The sequence below is a fragment of the Oncorhynchus nerka genome, linkage group LG9b (genome assembly GCF_034236695.1).
Source record: "Oncorhynchus nerka isolate Pitt River linkage group LG9b, Oner_Uvic_2.0, whole genome shotgun sequence".
Lineage (NCBI taxonomy): Eukaryota > Metazoa > Chordata > Actinopteri > Salmoniformes > Salmonidae > Oncorhynchus > Oncorhynchus nerka.
This window is the reverse complement of record NC_088424.1, coordinates 11354913-11375104: the sequence shown is the minus strand read 5'-3', so window position 1 is coordinate 11375104 and position 20192 is coordinate 11354913. Positions and strand designations below refer to the sequence as shown.

The 20192-nt window shown below is 40.1% G+C and overlaps 1 protein-coding gene across 1 annotated transcript; it reads left to right on the top strand.

Annotated features, from left to right (window-relative positions):
* The first annotated feature begins 7028 nt into the window (after positions 1 to 7028).
* On the top strand, positions 7029 to 13446 carry LOC115114247 (histamine N-methyltransferase-like). Its single transcript, XM_065013329.1, has 6 exons — positions 7029 to 7583; positions 7673 to 7725; positions 8240 to 8347; positions 10757 to 10887; positions 12450 to 12543; positions 12695 to 13446. The coding sequence occupies exons 1-6, from the start codon at positions 7447 to 7449 to the stop codon at positions 13054 to 13056; spliced, it is 885 nt and encodes a 294-aa protein (XP_064869401.1). The 5' UTR covers positions 7029 to 7446; the 3' UTR covers positions 13057 to 13446.
* The last annotated feature ends 6746 nt before the right edge of the window (positions 13447 to 20192 follow it).

Here is a 20192-nt window from a genome sequence, read left to right as displayed (position 1 = left end):
GTGCCGGAGGAAACACTGTGTACCTGGCAACCTTGGTTAGCGCGCACTGCGCCCGGCCCGCCACAGGAGTCGCTGGTGTGCGATGAGACAAGGACATCCCTACCGACCAAGCCCTCCCTAACCCGGACGACGCTAGGCCAATTGTGCATCGCCCCACGGACCTCCCGGTCGCGGCCGGTTAAGACAGAGCCTGGGCGCCAATCCAGAGTCTCTGATGGCACAGCTGGCGCTGCAGTACAGCGCCCTTAACCACTGCGCCACCCGGGAGGCAGGTTTTCACAGTTGACTTCTAATCCGACTCAGGAGGTGTGCAAACTATCCACCGCATCCAAGTATATTACTCTCTAATGTTCAGTCTCTGGACAATATCGTAGACGAGCTCAGGGTGAGAATCTCCCTCCAGAGAGACATCAGGGACTGTAACATACTGTTTCACGGAATCATGGTTCTCTCCGGATATACTGTCTCCGTCCATACAGCCAGTTAGGTTCTCAGTACATCACACAGACAAATAAAGAACTCTCCGGGAAGAAGAAAGGTGGTTGTGTATGTTTCATGATCAACTACTAATAGTGTAATTGTGATAACGTACAGAAACTCAAGTCCTTTTGTTCACCCGACCTAGAATACCTCACAATCAAATGCCGACCATATCACCTCCCAAGAGACTTCTCTTCGGTTATTATCACAGCCGTGTATATCCCCCTCAAGCCGATACCACGACGGCCCTCAAGGAACTACACTGGACTTTATGCAAACTGGAAACCACCTATCCTGAGGCCACATTTATTGTAGATGGGGATTTTAACAAAGCAAATTTGAGGGAAACTAAAAGTTTGCTAAAAGGCACCTAAAGACTCTCAGACGACTAGAAGATTCTCTGGTTTGATGGAACCAAGATTGAACTCTTTGTCCTGAATGCCAAGCGTCACGTCTGGACGAAACCTGGCACCATCCCTACAGTGAAGCATGATGGTGGTAGAATCACCAGAATCATGCTGTTGGGATGTGTTTCAGCGGCTGTGACTGGGAGACTAGTCAGGATTGAGGCAAAGATGAATGGAGTACAGAAAGATCCACAAACTTCTACAGATGCACAATCGAGAGCATCCTGTCGGGCTGTATCACCGCCTGGTATGGCAACTGCTCCGCCCACAACCGCAAGGCTCTCCAGAGGGTAGTGAGGTCTGCACAACGCATCACTGGGGGCAAACTACCTGCCCTCCAGGACACCTACACCACCCGATGTCACAGGAAGGCCATAAAGATCATCAAGGACAACAACCACCCGAGCCACTGCCTGTTCACCCCGCTATCATCCAGAAGGCGAGGTCAGTACAGGTGCATCAAAGCTGGGACTGAGAGACTGAGAAACAGCTTCTATCTCAAGGCCATCAGACTGTTAAACAGCCACCACTAACATTGAGTGGTTGCTGCCAACATACTGACTCAACTCCAGCCACTTTAATAATGGGAAATGATGGGAAATGATGTAAAATATATCACTAGCCACTTTAAACAATGCTACCTAATATAATGTTTACATACCCTACATTATTCATCTCATATGTATACGTATATACTGTACTGCATCTTTATGTAATACATGTATCACTAGCCACTTTAACTATGCCACTTTGTTTACATACTCATCTCACATCTCATATGTATATACTGTACTCAATACCATCTACTGTATCTTGCCTATGCCGCTCTGTACCATCACTCATTCATATATCTTTATGTACATATTCTTTATCCCCTTACACTTGTGTCTATAAGGTAGTAGTTTTGGAATTGTTAGCTAGATTACTTGTTGGTTATTACTGCATTGTCGGAACTAGAAGCACAAGCATTTCGCTACACTCGCATTAACATCTGCTAACCATGTGTATGTGACAAATAAAATTTGATTTGATTTGATGAAAACCTGCTCCAGAGCTCTCAGACTGGGATCGAAGGTTTACATTCCAACAGAACAACGACCCTAAGCACACAGCCTAGACAACGCAAGAGTGGCTTCGGGGCAAGTCTCTGAATGTCCTTGAGTAGCCCAGCCAGAGCCCGGACTTAAACCTGATCGAACATCTCTGGAGAGACCTGAAAATAGCTGTGCAGAGCTTGAGAGGATATGCCGAGAAGAATGGGAGAAAAGCATGCGTGCCAAGCTTATAGCGTCAAACCCAAGAAGACTTGAGGCTGTAGTCGCTGCCATAGGTGCTTCAACAAAGTACAGAATAAAGGGTCTGAATACTTTTCAAATTAGCAAAAAATTCTAACAACCTGTTTTTGCTTTGTTATTATGGGGTATTGTGTGTATATTAATGAGGGGAGAAAACGATGTAATCAATTTTAGAGTAATGCTGTAACCTAACAAATTGTTGAAAAAGTCAAGGGTTCTGAATACTTTCCAAAGGCACTGTAGATCTAGGAGGATGAGAAAGGGAGTGATTCAGCTTTGGCAGTGCGGAGAGCCTCCGTGATAGGGAGAAACTCCACAAATACAGGTGTGCCAAGCTTGTAGCGTCATACCCAAGAAGACTTGAGGCTGTAATCGCTGTCAAAGGAGCTTCAACAAAGTACTAAGTAAAGGGTCTGAATACTCATATAAATGTTATATTTCAGTTTTGGAATTTTAATATATTAGCAAAAATGTCTAAAAACATGTTTTTGCTTTGTCATTATGGGGTACTGTGTTTAGATTGTTGAGGGGAAAAAAACATTTGAATACATTTTAGAATAAGGCTGTAACCAAACAAAATGTGGAATAAGTCAAGGGGATATTTTCTGAAGGCACTGTAGTTAAGCTGGGATATGACTAAAGAGTTAATCAAAAGTGATTTTTTTCTTCAAATAGACAGGTAGTTTCCTTTCCATGGTAGCAAGATCTTATCTATTTTTGCTAACTTTCTACAAAAATGTATTTCTTTCAGGATTGTGCAAGGTTGGTAGAATCTTATAAAAAAGTATTCGCAGCTGTAATGGCTGTCAACGGTGCTTCCACCAAGTATTAACTCTGTGGTGTGAAGACATACTCAATCAATACAACCTCTATTTGTATTTCTTAGTCATTTGGAAAATGTTTTTGATTTTTTTTTTCACTTAAAAAATGTGGGGTAAGTTGTGTAGATCTATAGGATAAATGTAACCCTTTACAGATTTTAGAGTTAACCCTTTACACTGATACGGGTTGAAAATGGCAGATTAGGACACTGATAAATGCTTAAATTGGAACGAAGTGACTACAGTAACATGAAATATATGACGCCAGAGCTCATGGTCTTCACTTCACAGCTCTATATGGGAGGGAAAAAAAGCTCTATATGGGAGACCCATAGGGCGGCGCACAAATGGCTCATCATCGTCCGGGTTTAGCCCAACCTCACATTCAATTCGCGCATTTCCCAAACATAACAAATAAAAAAATATATTAACACACACCACACATACTGTGCCTTCTGCTTACTGAGTTTTTATCTTCACCATGTTGAATTAGTGATTGTGTGTTCCAATTAGTTATATTTGAAGATGTATAGAAAAGCTATATTTTTGTATTGTATTGTTACAATCCATAACCGGGCTAAAATTGTGTTTCATTATTTTCCTCGTCTATGAGAACCACTTTTAAAATAACCATGGAGTAGTCTTTGTGTCTTTGAACAACTGGTTATCAATATGTAGTTTATCGACGACGAGAGCTACTCGTTTCCCTTTTAATCTATTTTCTTTAAAAATTGGATACAGAACTTTACGCCGTTCTGCAATTTCCTTCGGGAACTGATCATTCATGCCAATCTTGGTCCCAGCATGTATTTTACCCAGGTTTTTAACCATTATTTTTATGGAAGCAAACTTGCCAACGATTGGGTGTTCATACGTTTCCTTCTCCAGTGTCGCAGCTTTTTCATCACTGATCTTGAGGCTTGCCTTCAACTCTTTTATATCCTTACTGACTAATTCAAGTATACCACAGTTTGTCATTTATTGATTTTATCAGATTGGTTTGACCTTTACCATTCCCGGTGGTGAAAATATTAAATCGTCTGTGTCTGTAGAAGAGTCACGTTTTCGTTTCCCCTGTCTTACTCTCCGTCATGTTTGGGTGTTACTTGTTTTCGCAATATTTGTCGATAAATGTCTCTAGTCTTAAAATGTGTTTTGTGTTATTATTCAGATTGAAGGTTATCACCCACCAGATTGTGTAGTGCTATTATTTAGTCTAACAAATTGTGTAGTGCTATTATTTAGTCTAACAAATTGTGTAGTGCTATTATTTAGTCTAACAGATTGTGTAGTGCTATTATTTAGTCTAACTTGCCGATATTGAATATTACGTTTTTATCTTGAGGTGCTCTACATAACTCCGTTCAGTCCGCCATTACCAGTCTCAGTCAGGCCTCATCTAGTTAGGTACAATCATGTCCAACATTTTTTGGCAACCTTGATAAAACGAGCAAAAAAGACTATAAAATAAATAATAAAAATACTGAGGAATGTTGTATGCATTTTTTTTTAAATAGGAAAATGATATAATTGTATTCTAATACAATTGTTCCGAGAAAGATATTTTGTAATTAATCTAAAGGGGATGGGGGTCTAAATTATTGGTACACTCTACCCAGTACCAGTACATTTTTGCCGAAAACCTGGTTGCCTCTGCCAGGAAGCTGAAACTGCAGTTTATAGTGATCGTCCGTCACTCCACCTGCAAGAGACATCGAGAAACCCTGCCCCCCAAGTGCATACATACCCCATATACCAGGGATCATCAACTAAATTCCGATTTTTTTTATTGAGAGAATGAACACAGGGCCGGAACATCATTATGAATCATTTGTAGACTGCAAATTGACCGCAAGTACCCCAAACAAATATAATATTTGACTAAAGCATAATAATTTCAAACCATAAAATTTCATACGATCATCATCACCTCTCTATTATGCGTGGGAATATTTTGGAACAGATGTTCAAAATCAAAATCACTTGGAGCTGATTTACTGGTGTTTTTAGTCTTTTATGTCCAACATTATTCTGTTTTGGGGCTCAAGGACGTTGGGCGGGAGGGGTGCAAATAAAATATTAAATCGCAGGCCGCCAGTTGGAGACACCTGACATGTATATTACTACCATTTGTATGCAGTTACGATTATCACAATGTGTGAGCATTAAATAAGCCCCTAAATCAACAAGACAATCCTCTTTATTTTACACCAAACTGAAGAGTGTAACGTTGACTGAAAAGGTTAAAGACTTGACTTCCAGGATCCGGTTAAAGTAAAAGTTTTAATACAGAGCTTTGGGGTAGACATGGTCATGTGAGAATGCAAAGGCTAATGCAATGGGAGGCAGGGTGGCCTAGTGGTTAAGAGCGTTGGACTAGTAACCGGAAGGTTGCAAGTTCACACCCCCGAGCTGACAAGGTACAAATCTGTCATTCTCCCCCTGAACAGGCAGTTATAACCCACTGTTCCTAGGCCGTCATTGAAAATAAGAATATTCTTAACTGACTTGCCTAGTTTAAAAAAAAGAAAGTTTTATGCTCTTCATTATAATATCATGATTATTCAGTGTCTTCCTGTCATAAAACACGAGTTTATTGTCACAGTGTCTAGATTCTGGTAACTGATGTGTCCATGACGTTAATTGACAGGGAGCATATACACTGAACAACGAAGACAGCGAGACTTTGGCTACTTTATGTGGGCCATGAAGTTCTGTACAGAACGATGGTCTTCTGTTTGTGATAAGTGTCGTTTTTGATCTGATAAACAGGGGTGATGGAAAAACACTAGGAAAATGATTGTACTTCAGTACAGAAAGTTCTACCTTTTTAGATACAGTATGTGTAAGTTCTACCTTTTTAGATACAGTATGTGTAAGTTCTACCTTTTTAGATACAGTATGTGTAAGTTCTACCTTTTTAGATACAGTATGTGTAAGCATTTTAAGCAGGTTAGGCTATTCCTGTTATGATTATAAGCAGAGGTATGTAAGGATATGGCATCTCGCCTGGGTTCTCCTCCATCTTTATGTTCCCTGCTGTGCTGTGAATTAGTGCGTTAGAATGGAGTTCTAACGAGAGCACAGGCTGAGACATCCTGGGAATACACATAACAGAGACACAAGACAATGTTGTGTTTGTATTTGGCAGCCTATAATAATTATGACCAGATAGGTTTAAGGTCCTAAAATCTTTGTCTCTGTATTTCCTACTTTATTTACAGTCATAAGTATTCATTTATAATGCAAATTATATTTGTATTTAATGTTGCTATTTAATTTTATTTCGTCGGTTGTTCATACAACTCATCCCAACTTGGCAACTCCAAGCTTGATTTAAGATCAAAATAAATGTGAAATGCAGTATACAGTATACCAGTTCAGCAACCTGCTGTATCCGTTTATGAGTTGATCAGAGACTGAGTGAAGTTTGATCTTGAAAATGGCACCGATCTGTGTTGTTTATTTTTGCCTCTGTTGTCTCCTGTGATAATAATTGTGGAGATTATGTTGTTCTTCCTTACTAAACAGCAGAGAGGAACATTTTAATTAATTGTCCAGTTGAATTAATTTCATAATTTGGTTTTACTTTAGTTTTCTCTCTTTTGTTGTTTGTGTGTGAAAAGCAAGAACATTTACCTCAGAGTATAGGTGATTGGTTGACCTGGCTTGACAAAATAGTTTGAGTTGTTGATTGTTAATGGAGTTGTTGATGATGTTATGAACAAGTGGTTTCCCTTTCAGATTGATGCATCATGGATACACACTCTGCATAAATTGACAGACAGCCTCTCAGTTCATTTCAATCTATTCAGGGGATGGGGGAAGTGGAGTTAAAATATTTTGTTTAATCCAATTAATTTAGTTAAGATTGTCACTTCTATTTAAGGCTGAAGTGAGTTAGAGCGGTAGTATCACGGCCAGCCAGATGAGCAGCCCTGAACACGGCTTCTTGTTAGATCTAATTCATCTGGTTCAGTCTGTTTTAGTCCCAGGCATCAGCTCATTCTGAACAGCTGGGAGATATAGATCTCAGTTTAATCATGATTTATCTGTTACCGTAGTTACCGCCACACACACACATCACTTTAATAGTGTTTAATGTTGTTTGACAGATTTGAGTGCAAAGGAAGAACATAATTAATATTAAGGAGATGTTCCGAAAATGAATGAGGAGGTAGATTGACTGGAAAACCCAAGTCCCTTGATTAGCTGGTTCACCCTCACATTGTCAAATTGTCACCATGGGAATTAAAGAACGATACAACCTTAAAAGGATCCGCCTTCACAAAGAACGAAGTACAGTGGGAGGGGTTATGTTTCTTTGGTGGCACTGTTGTGCTGCAATGTCTTATTGCATTCATATAAATACAGTGAATGTGTCCTGTCATTCTCATCTGAAAGGAGTGTAAAGTTGTGATTGTTTTGACAGACCATTTAGCAATGTCCTATGCTATGAGGAGTCTGGTGGAGGATGATAACAGATACCTCAAGTCCTTCCAGTTGTTCTGGGAATGCTCCTCTGAACATCAGTGCATGCAGGACTTCATCCACGTCATCCTGCCTGACATACTAGCCAGGTAACAAGGATGTAGCTAAGACTCTGGGGTGTTTTATGATAGTAGCTACCTGTCCCGATAGCACAATATCCTGCCTTTGTCTTCCCCAGCATTGGAGAGGGAAAAGCCAATCTTAATGTGATGGGAGTCGGAAGTGGAGCAGGTGAGAAAGATACAAACTGTTCCAAGGGATTAAAGTACTATAGATAAACAATTCAAATATTTGTTTAACGACATTGATTTACCTAAGACCAAGTAAAGTAATTTACCTGTTTTATTCTAGTCAGATTACTTCCACCAAATCATAACTGAAGACAATCTATTTTTGGTTCGCACAATGTCTGTTACTTATTTGGTAGCTAACATTATTTATAAGATAACATGACTTTATGTCCTGCGGTTCTAACTCTTTCTGTTTGAATCTAGAAGAAAAGCCTTCCTTTAGGGGCCTCAAACTCAACTCTGGTCCTCCCAGCCAGTTCCACTGAATATTTTCATTGTTCCCCTCTAATCAGGGATTGATTTAGACCTGGGACACCACGTGTGTGCAATTAATGATCAGATACAACCAGCAGGCTCTGGACCTCGTAGGGTAAGAGTTGAGTGCCCCTGCTTTAGGGTCTGGTTCCAGCTCTTCATAGGTTGTCTGTGTGTTTCTGATGTTCCCACATTAACAGGTGAGGTTGACCTGGAGATGTTCTCAGAGCTGCGCCTGAAGCATCTTGCCGTAACCGTGGACAATCAGGTGGTGGAGCCCAGCGCGCAGCAGTTACACCTTTATAAGGGTATGGTTAGAGTTAGACAGTAGTACAATACAACTATAATGGTAAAGTAGACTGTAATGCAAGGGTTTACCAGTACCACAATTTAAAGGGTTTAACGTTATTACAATTACGGGACTGCAGACTCCAATGGAAAGGTTTAAGACAACTATAAGTGTATATTTTTGTCACAAGAATTAGGTTCTCAATGTTTATACCCCAATTTAATGACTCTGTCTGCAACCAGGATTTGTAAGATACTGGTTGGAATGAAAACAGACAGAGGCCCAGTCCACAATAGTCAATGTTTATTCACGGGAACGTTCTGGCGTGCACTGTACAAAGACCTTCATTTTATAGTGACACACATACTTCCACACAAAACATTAGTTATCATACGCCCACACTGTCCTGCTACCCAGCCGACATAGGGAGAGACCCTGGGAAGTCCTCAGTGCCGAGACCCTGGGAAGTTCTCAGTGCCCCAGCCAAGGTCGGCCCCGAATCTTGCTCAGACAGTCCGTTATCAAGATACTAGATATATTGTCACCAAAACATGAATTCTAACTACGAACTACACTCTCATAATTCTACTGACTAAATAACACACAGCATTAAAATAGTCTAATGATTCTAATCCATTTCATACAATCATATGGTTTCAGAGGGTACTATTCTAATCATATAATTCTATTAACAATTTTCAATTTCTGTATGATTGTGTAATACATTCAATGGAATATCCAAACAACTTAATTTTACAGTCACTTTTTATGTTGATTGACTTCATGAGTGTACAAAACATTTCCATGACATAGACTGACCAGGTGAATGATTCCTTCACTTGTTAAATCCACTTCAATCAGTGTAGATGAATGGGAGGAGGCAGATTAAAGAAGGATTTTCACACCTTGACAATTTGTTTTCCAAATCTAATTTTGTCACATACAAATGGTTAGCAGATGTTAATGCGCGTGTAGCGAAATGCTTGTGCTTCTAGTTCCGACAATGCAGTAATAACCAACAAGTAATCTAACTAACAATTCCAAAACGACTGTCTTATACACAGTGTAAGAGGATAAAGAATATGTACATAAAGATATATGAATGAGTGATGGTACAGAGCAGCATAGGCAAGATACAGTAGATGGTATTGAGTACAGTATATACATATGAGATGAGTAATGTAGGGTATGTAAACATTCTATTATATTAAGTGGCATAGTTTAAAGTGGCTAGTGATACATGTATTACCTAAAGATGCAATAGATGATATAGAGTACAGTATATACATATACATATTAGATGAGTAATGTAGTGTATGTAAACATTATATTATATTAAGTGGCATTGTTTTAAAGTGGCTAGTGATATATTTTTACATCCATTTCCATCAATTTCCATTATTAAAGTGGCTGGAGTTGAGTCAGTATGTTGGCAGCAGCCACTCAATGTTAGTGGTGGCTGTTTAACAGTCTGATGGCCTTGAGATGGAAGCTGTTTTTCAGTCTCTCGGTCCCTGCTTTGATGCACCTGTACTGACCTCACCTTCTGGATGATAGCGGGGTGAACAGGCAGTGGCTCGGGTGGTTTTTGTCCTTGATGATCTTTATGGCCTTCCTGTGACATCGGGTGTTGTAGGTGTCCTGGAGGGCAGGTAGTTTGCCCCCGGTGATGCGTTGTGCAGACATCACTACCCTCTTTAGAGCCTTACAGTTGTGGGCGGAGCAGTTGCCGTACCAGGCGGTGGTACAGCCCGACAGGATGCTCTCGATTGTGCATCTGTAGAAGTTTGTGAGTGCTTTTGGTGACAAGCCGAATTTCTTCAGCCTCCTGAGGTTGAAGAGGCGCTGCTGCGCCTTCTTCACAACACTGTCTCAATGATGAATGAAACAAGAAAGCAATTATTGGATCTTCTTTTTTTCAAAATCTTAGCATTTGATTTTAAGAAATGTGTGTGTATGCATTGGGATATTTTTTTTAGACCAGAGGGAAGAGTACCTCCTACTGGCCCTCCAACACCACTTCCAGCAGCATCTGGTTTCCCATCCAGGAACTGATCAGGACCAACCCTGCTTAGCTTCAGAAGCAAGCCAGCAATGGTATGCAGGGTGGTATGCAGCTGGTATGCTACTTGTGTGTGTATAAGGTAGTTGTTGTGAAATTGTTAGGTTAGATTACTTGTTAGATATTACTGCATGGTCGAAACTATAAGCACAAGCATTTCACTATACTCGCATTAACATCTGCTACAAATAACATTTGATTTGATTTTATAACCACTAGGCTACCTGTCGCCCCGCATTGGAGTCAACATGGGCCAGCATCCTTGTGGCCCATGTTGACGAATTGATGCTGTTCTGAGGGCAAAACCTGCAATTCAATATTACGAAGGTGTTCTTAATGTTTTGTGAATATCTTTATCTTGTGTAGTTTTGGTGTCCCAGAAACCAAATCTAGATTACATTAAATTCACCTGGAATAAGATGACTGCCACTGAGTTTGAGAAGGACTGGCGAGAGAAGAACTATACCAAGAAGATGGACTTCATACACATGATACAGGTTAGAACTAACCACATGGATTTGTGTAGTAGTGGATGCCTGGTGTGTGTGCTGCAGTACAGTGCATTCGGAAAGTATTCAGACCCCTTGACTTTTTTCACATTTTGTTACGTTACAGCCTTATTCTAAAATTAATGAAATTATTCCCCCCCCCATCAATATACACACTATACACCATAATGACAAAGCAAAAACTGTTTTTTAGAAATTAAAAACCGGAAATATCCATTTACATAAGTATTCAGATCATTTACTCAGTACTTTGTTGAAGCACCTTTGGCAGCGACTGCAGCCTTGAGTTTTCTTGGCTATGACGCTACAAGCTTGGCACAACTGTATTTGGGGGAGTTTCTCCTGTTAATCCTTGCAGATCCTCTCAAGTTCAGGTTGGATGGGGTGCGTCGCTTCACAGCTATTTTCAGGTCTCTACAGAGATGTCTCGAAGCCATTCCTGCTTTGTCTTGGCTGTGTGCTTAGGGTCATTGTCCTGTTGGAAGGTGAACCTTCGCTCCAGTCTGAGGTCCTGAGCGCTCTGGAGCAGGTTTTCATCAAGGATCTCTGTATTTTGCTCTGTTCATCTTTCCCTCAATCCTGACAAGTCTCCCAGTCCCTGCCGCTGAAAAACATGCTTCACCGTAGGGATGGTGCCAGGTTTTCTCCATACGTGACGCTTGGCATTCAGGCCAAAGAGTTCAATCTTGGTTTAATCAGACCAGAGAATATTGTTTCTCATGGTCTGAGTCCTTTAGGTGCCTTTTGGCAAGCTCCAAATGAGTTGTTATATGCCTTTTACTGAGGGGTGGCTTCCATCTGGCCACTCTACCATAAATGCTTGATTGGTGGAGTGCTACAGAGATGTTTGTCCTTCTGGAAGGTTCTCCCATATCCACAGAGGAACTCTGGAGCTCTGTCAGAGTGATCTTTTTCCCTGACCAAGACCCTTCTCCCCTGATTGCTCAGTTTGGCTGGGCGGCCAGCTCGAGGAAGAGTCTTGGTCGTTCCAAACTTCTTCCATTTAAGAATGATGGAGGCCACTGTGTTCTTGGGGACCTTCAATGCAGCAGAAATGTTTTGGTACCCTTCCCCAGATCTGTGCCTCGACACAATCCCGTCTTGGAGCTCTACGGACAATTCCTTCAACCTCATGGCTTGGTTTTTGCTCTGACATGCACTGTCAACTGTGGGACCTTATATAGACAGGTGTGTGCCAAATCTTGTCATATCAATTGAATTTACCACAGGTGTACTCCAATCAAGTTGTAGAAACATGTCAAGTATGATCAATGGAAACAGGATGCACCGGAGCTCTCATAGCAAAGGGTCTGAATACTTATGTAAATAAAGTCTTTCTGTTTTTTGTTTTTAAAACATTTGCAAACATTTCTAAAAATTGTTTTTTGCTGTAATGTAACAGAATGTGTAAAAAGTCAAGGGGTCTGAATACTTTCCGAATGTACTGTATGTACCATACATAGCTATTGCTATTAATTTGTATTGCATTATTAAGATCACATTCAGTCTTTTATGAGAATAATCAGGTAGTTCCTCTGGGTTCCATCCAGATGTTGTATTATGTGAAGGATCCTTGTGCTACAGTGTCATTCTACCAGAGTCTCCTGGACAAGAAAGGAAAACTACTCATCATTCTGGTGTCTGGTGAGTCAAATAGGTTTATCAGAACCCATGCCTGCCAGACCTGTTATATGTTTTACTTGTCTAATAGGAATGTTTGTCTGGCAACAATACAGGGATTCCTGGCATACACAAAATCAAAAATACTGTGTTAACTGTTATACTTTTTCTGGAGGTGAGAGTGGCTGGGGGAAGCATTGGAAGACCTTCAAGACCCAGCTGTGTAACACAGAGAGCAGTCACACTGTCACTACAGGTGATATTAAAACCTACCTGGACTCTAAGACCGTGAGTTACCAGAGCTACGAGCTACCTTCTCAGATTGATATCACAGAGTGTTTCACTGAGGGGGACCAGAGAGGAGAGCTACTGCTAGACTTCCTGACTGAGGTGTTGAACTTCAGCAGCACGGCTCCTGCAGAGCTGAAGGCTAGAGCTCTGGAGCTGCTGAGACACTCAGACTGTAGTAAAGAGGTAGAGGGAAGGGTTATCTTCAATAATACCCTGGGCGTGCTGGTCGTTGACCCTCTACAGTAACTAGTTGTTAACCATTTACAATAACTTTAAATACTGTAGCAACAACCTGACATAACAGTTGCTTTTTGATTGACATCTTGTTTCAATTATATGTGAATGTATCCTGTATACACTCCAGAATGTACACAGTTTTGTCATTACCTCTATCAGTTATGATAAGATATGATCCACCAGTCTACTGAATGACTGCAGATATCAGCATGTGTCTACTGTACTCTTAACAATAGGCTAATCAGTCTGTGGAAGTAGTTCATCAATATTTAACTGGCAGTAATAATTTAGCCAGTGTGGATTTTGATTCTGTCACAGTGATATCAAGAGAAGTGGGACCAAACAATGACCAGTCTTACCTTTGTTCAGATGTGCTCTGTATAAAGTAAACTTGTAGTACATGTACTTACTCTTTTATGTTTTATATATTGTTTGCACAACACATACAGTATTTGAAAAGTTGACCAAGTATACAATTGTAATGCATATTGTTAATGCATTATAGTTTCTAATCAATCTGCTACTTGTATTGTAAGCTATTATTGTATGGTTTTGATACATAGGCCTGCAGGCGCAGAGCTTGGGTATTCTAACGAGATCCGCACCCAAAGAAATACCTAATTTGGTCGTTCCAGACTGGACCAAATCTGAACCAATCAGAAACGTCTATGTTTCATCAATTTGGACAGCAAAGTTCAGTACAGAAGAGCACAGTAGATTACAGTGCAGTGCCATAGAGTGTAGTAAAGTACCGTGGGGTACAGTACAGCACAATACAGAACATTATTCTGTACTAGGAGTGTGAACATGAACGAAATTGGGATTGTTAATGTTTAGAAACACAAACTGAGAAAATATGTTTATTTATTTTTCTCCATAAAATGTTTATCACAAAACTACCACTAACACATCCCGATCATCATCATAAAGGGAAAAATATAAATTAAGCGAATACCTAATGCAACACTGCTGTAACATTAGTAGGAGGAGATAAGCATCTTTCAAATGATTTGCTACAGACATAAAGCACTCCGCACCTCATCTCCGTTAACAGTTGGGAAAATGGTGGAGAGTGAGACAGGGAAGCAACAGCAGCGACGTCCTGGATGGCAATACATTCAGAAGTTAAAGGAAAGGTTCACCCGTTTTGAATGTTATATTGTTTTTGTGCATCTGAGTGATGTTCTATTGATTTCCTGGGTCATTTCATGTTTTCACGTGTATCTGAGTTATTGGCGTTCAAGTAGGCAGTAATCCAGCCGGTACGACTTAGAACCGTGATAAAGTCACTCTCACTACATTGGAAGTTAAAAAGAATAGACATTTAGATTGTGAAAACAGCTATCATAGGGGAGAGCGAGGTATGTTGTCACACTTTTCACAGTCTAACATTTACTGGGGACAATACATCACAATGGTATAAATGTCATACCAAATGAAAGATGTAAGTCTTGGGCACATGTTTTGTATTCATTACATCTTCATATCTTATTTCAGTATGGAGTTGTAGACCGTTAAATAGAAAGTGTGCACTTGTGACAATTTGCCCCATCAGCGGGTAAATTGTCACACTTAAGTTGGGTACGTTGTCACATTGTCACATCAACAAATAAGAACACAAATAATTGTGAATATTGATTTTAATTTCAAATTCATCACCAAATTCAACTTCACAATGAAGTTGACTGCAAATACAAAGATGCCAAAGTCTTTGCCATTGTTACAAACAAGCTAAGGATAAAAAGCCTACCTACAGCGTAGGCTACATAGGCCTATATACTGTCTTTCAATGATATTTCATGTTCATTCAATTTAGTTTCATTTAACTATTTGCCTACTGTCCATTTTTTTGCCTCAATATACAGTGCCCTCTGTAATTAATGGGACAGTGAGGCATTTTTTCTTCATTTTGGCTCTACATTTAAAATCAAACAATGACTATGAGGTTAAAGTCCAGACTGTCAGCTTTCATTTGAGGGTATTTTCATCCATATCGGGTGAACCGTTTAGAAATTACAACCCTTTTTGTACATAGTCCCCCCCCCCCCCATTTTAAGGGTGCAAAAGTATTTGGACAAATTCACTTATGTGCATTAAAGTAGTAAAAAGTTCAGTATTTGGTCCCATATTCATAGCACGCAATGACTACATCAAGCTTGTGCCTCTGCAAATTTGTTGGATGCATTTGCTGTTTGTTTTGGTTGTGTTTCAGATTATTTTGTGCCCAATAGAAATTAACACTAAATAATGTAGTGTCATTTTGGAGTCACTTTGATTGTAAATAAGAACAGAATATGCTTCTAAACACTTACACATTCATGTGGATGTTACCATGATTATGGAAAATCCTGAATGTACTATGAATAATGATGAGTGAGAACCCAGCTAGCACAGTGGATCTGGGCCGCCTTAGGCAGTATTACTTATGGCTAGGATGCGGGGATTGAGCTCGGACTGATTCCGGTTATCCAAATGCAGATCATTACACGGCTGCTTTATATAACATTTATTTATTTATTCCATATTTTCTCTTTGTTCTTTTTTTATTTAACTATTGTTTCTGTGATCAAAAAATACAATTAACATTTTATTGTGTTAAGAGTCCTGTTTAAGTAGAATTTTAGTATGAGTGGCGCAGCGGTCTAAGACACAGCACTACATTGCAAACTGCGTTGCTACAGATGCTAGTTTGATACCCATGCCGGCCGTGACCGGGAGACCCATGAGGCGATGCACAATTGGCCCAGCGTCGTCCGAGTTATGGGGGTTTGGGATGTCCTTGTCCCATCACGCTGTTCTGAGCCAATCCAATCAGTTCCGGTGCCCTGGAAGAGGACCGCTCCTGGGCAGATTCCTCATTGCCAGCTGGGAACGTTACAGACGCACAAATGTCATACCCCCCAAAAATGCTAACCTCCGCTGTTATTGTAATGGTGAGATGTTAGCATGTCTTGGAAGTATGATACTTGTGCGTCTGTTACTTTCTCACTCATCGTTATTCACAATTTATTCAGGATTATCTGTAGTCATGGTAGCATCCATCAAACAACCCTCTTGCAGGTTGAGTTCAATAACTCCAGGCAGATGTATGGTGAGATGCCGGTGGAAGCTTTGAATAGGTCAGTAGCCCACAGAGTAATATGAGAATGCAATTGCTGAATTATGTAGATATTCTAAGCTAAGAGTTTTGATAACTTTCAAATGTAGTAACAGGTCCATGTAGAATAAACATTCCATAATACCATAGTTCTGCTAATATAACAATGTGCAGCTTTCAGCTTCCATTGTCATTCCCAGCCAATACAGACACTGTGCCTATTGGCATGTTGTCTGGTGGTGAAGGGGTTACCTTGGCAAACATGTCAGAGTTGTCATATCTTCCTGTGTGGTGTTCAGTATACAACCGGAGTTCCCTGATCCTGGTGCAGAATACACAAGGCTTCTCCCTCCCCATATTGACTGATACCATTCAATTAAATAATTTAAAAAACAATAGAAGTACAAGTTGTGTGTAGTAAAACATTAATGGCGTGTCAGGTCTCTCTCCATTTGGAGGCATCAGTATTAAGCCCGTCTGTCAGTCTGGACTTCATCACATCTTGCAAATTTCCATGTGCTGTCTCTATACATGTTTCTGTGAACACCGTCACACTGTTCTATTACCAATGGCAGTTAGGATAGGTAATACAGTATCTGACAGAAAAACAGGTACTGTGTTGAAGTTTGAACAGGTCAGATAAAACCTACCCAATTATGGTCCCTCTATCAAACGACCGAGGCTGGCGTCTGGCAAAAGCATCTTTAGTACTCTTCATCTGTAGAAATAGACGAGAAATAAAGAGTTGAGGCAGAGTTCATCAGTGACACATGGAATGAAAAGGCTTTTGCAAATACTGGACAGTTCTGCTGTACTGTATTATTAGTAATCACCTTCAGAACCACATTTGTGGATGTGTTGAGTGCCAGGTGTCTCTCCATTCAGCGAAGTCAGTATCAAGCCTGTCTGTCGGTCAGGATTCCATCACATCATCTTGCAAGTCTCCAGGTGCAGGCTCCACAAACGTATTGTGAACACATACAGTCATGGTTCTGTATCGTGAACACATACACAGTCACGGTTCTATTACCAATGGCAGTTAGACTAAACCTACCTAATTCTGACCTCCACATTGTGGACCATTGGTGAGCAGGCAAGAGTTAAGGCTAGAGGTAAGGTCTTTGCCAGCGGCCCATTACTGGCCCCTCATCAAAGATACTGATCGGTCACACACAAACACACACACAGAGCACTGATTACATTATCAATGGTGCTTCTGATTAGCATGGTGAAACCAACCTCATCACTGTATTCAACTTTCTGTTTCACTTCAGATATCATGTGGTAAACGCAGCAATCAGACTGATTCCACCAGGCTAGGTTATGAAGGTGAATTGGGACAAAACTCGAAACTCCAACCTGATTCAAGTGTCCTCCCTGTTCCATTTATAGGAATGCTCACAGCGAGGGGATGTCTGTGTGATGCTGAGGGTCCCCTTGCTGGTCTTCTCTATGTTTGCATGTTCAGCTACAAACAAGACATCTCTCGAACAACTGCAACAGTTGACTGGAAGAGCTTGTGACAGGATGATACAATAGACAGCCAAGTGGTAAATTGCATTTTGTTATAAAGAGTGGACGAGGCTTTTTGATAATTTATATAAGAGTTTATATAATGTGTCATTACATACCTATTTGAAAGTTTGTGTCGAATTTGAATCGGGTTTTTAGGGCGGTGCTAAAGTGATCTTAGAAGTAAACTGCGGCTTTAAGAATGATGATCGCATACAATGAAGACGGAAAAAATGATTAGGTATCCCCCCTTTACCACCGTCACTGTCCATCTCTTGTTTTTAAAACGATGAGAGAAGTGCTACACCTGGTGGAGAGAGATTGTAAGACAGAAATAGTGGCTTTATGCCTGCTGTACGTTACGACATGACACGTCTAGATGTAACGGAGGGTCCGTTTTTTCAACTTTTCTCCAATACTATAGAGCCATTACCATGCCTATCAACGCTTGAATAGAAACCTAGTTCACACCCCCGATTTTGACGGCAACACAGTCGCTACAGTCCCATTCGTTTTCTTTGTTGCCTTGTTTGAATGTCGTGGTACGGAATGGGGTGAGTTTACATTAGTTGGATATTCATTTCCCACAGAGCAAACAATTTATGTACTTACAGCATTCAAAATAATTTGTCAAGTTTTTGCTTTGCGGACCTTATCTTTTTATTGACAGTTGTCCTGAAAGGAACATTTTAAAACCCTTAAAAAATGTGAATTCTGATTTCAATAAACACTTTTTTCCTGATTTTGTGACGGAGTAGTAGGAAGGATCGGAGGACCAATGCGCAGCGTGGTAAGTGTTCATGATATTTATTATAACTCAGAACACTAAAGAATAAAACAACAAAGTGAATGAACGAAACCAAAACAGTTCTGTCTGGTGCAGACACAAAACAGAAAATAATCACCCAAGAAACACAAGTGGGAAAAGGCTGATATGATTCTCAATCAGAGACAACTAATGACACCTGCCTCTGATTGAGAACCATACCAGGCCAAACGCAAAACACAACATAGAAAAAGGAACATAGACAACCCACCCAACTCACGGTCTGACCATACTAAAACAAAGACATAACAAAAGAACTAAGGTCAGAACGTGACAGATTTTTTTGTTGTCAATATTAATATAATTTTCAGCTTGATTTCATCCGATTCGATATGAGAAATGTAAGATGCCAGAGAAATGTTCAACACCTTATCATGGAGGGACTACACTTTTAGCCTCAACTGCCAAGGGGCACCTTAAGACTGGATGCCTTGGATGTTCCTGATAAGTAATGGAAGCCCTTGTCCAGCACTGACGGTCAGAAGCAGTTCTTATAAAGGGCTTCTGTCTTTGTATTTTCAATGTTGCCTTTATTGGGCCTAACCCTTCAGTTGGGAGTTTCAACACAATGCAGCGGTATCAAAAATGCTCTTGATTTATCTTTTGAAGGAGTCTTTTAAATCCTTATATTGCCTTAAACCACATAGGGCAAAATGCTAATCCTTCTTTCCTGATTTTCCACATATATTAAGAGCAAAAGTGAAAACATTCTATTACTTAAGATGCACATGGATTACACCACTGCTTATTTCAATGTTGTACGTGTAATATTCATATGTGTAAACGTACTGAATTGTAATTGGATGTATTTTACTGCCATATCATACTGTGCTATGATTGGTTAAGACCACCCAAATAGTTAGGTGATCGGCAGTTTGATCCTGGTTGGCGATATGTGAACATGCCAGTTATAGCTAGCTAATAAAGAGCTACGTTAAGAAATATCCTGTAGTACTGCATTTTATTATTTTGTAAAAAGTGTGCAAAACAAGACAGTACGCTTACTAATGAATATTAATTTTGAATATACAGTCAAGCTTACACTAATTTTACAAGTATAGCAGTATATGACGGGTGAAACTCCACCAAAAAACATTTACATAGAAAGAAACAACAAATGAAACAAGAAAGCAATTATTGGATCTTCTTTTTTTTTTTTTTTTATCTTAGCATTTGATTTTAAGAAATGTGTGTGTATGTTACATATCAGACAAATATAAGCACCCATCAAATTCTTCTTCTCCTTATTCTGTCTTGCTGTTTAAGAGAAAATGCAGCTCTGTTTCTACCTCTCTCAATGCAGAGTGCACACAGCCTGCATGTCCTCTCTAGGTTCTGCCTGTGATGCCCGGTTTCTACAAGGTTATAAGTACCATAATGAACCTAGGGTATCTACGGCCAGGCTGTGTTCACTGAGTCTGTACATAGTCAAGTCAGTATTTTCCTCAGTTTTCTGTTAGTCACAGTGATCATACATCTGTTACAGAGTACTACTGCAGACCAAATACCATTCAAGTGTGCTTTGGGTACTCTCCAATAGGTGATATTTTAATTAGATTTTTGTTTGGTTGGGCCGTCATAAGTGCTGTCCTAAGCCTTTATTAGTGAATTGAGCCCACCAATAGACTGAGGGGTCTTTTCTGCCGTCATCATACTCTTCCAGTCCGGTAGGCGGCTGTAAATGCACCAAATGTTGGCAAAGCCATCAAC

What these genes read in the sequence shown, in the direction of transcription:
- LOC115114247 (XM_065013329.1), top strand. Translation starts at nt 7,447, where the DNA reads ATGTCCTATGCTATGAGGAGTCTGGTGGAGGATGATAACAGATACCTC. An exon ending in CTGCCTGACATACTAGCCAG is followed by an intron (nt 7,584 to 7,672) that starts GTAACAAGGATG and finishes TGTCTTCCCCAG; the next exon opens with CATTGGAGAGGGAAAAGCCA. An exon ending in ACTCATCATTCTGGTGTCTG is followed by an intron (nt 12,544 to 12,694) that starts GTGAGTCAAATA and finishes CTTTTTCTGGAG; the next exon opens with GTGAGAGTGGCTGGGGGAAG.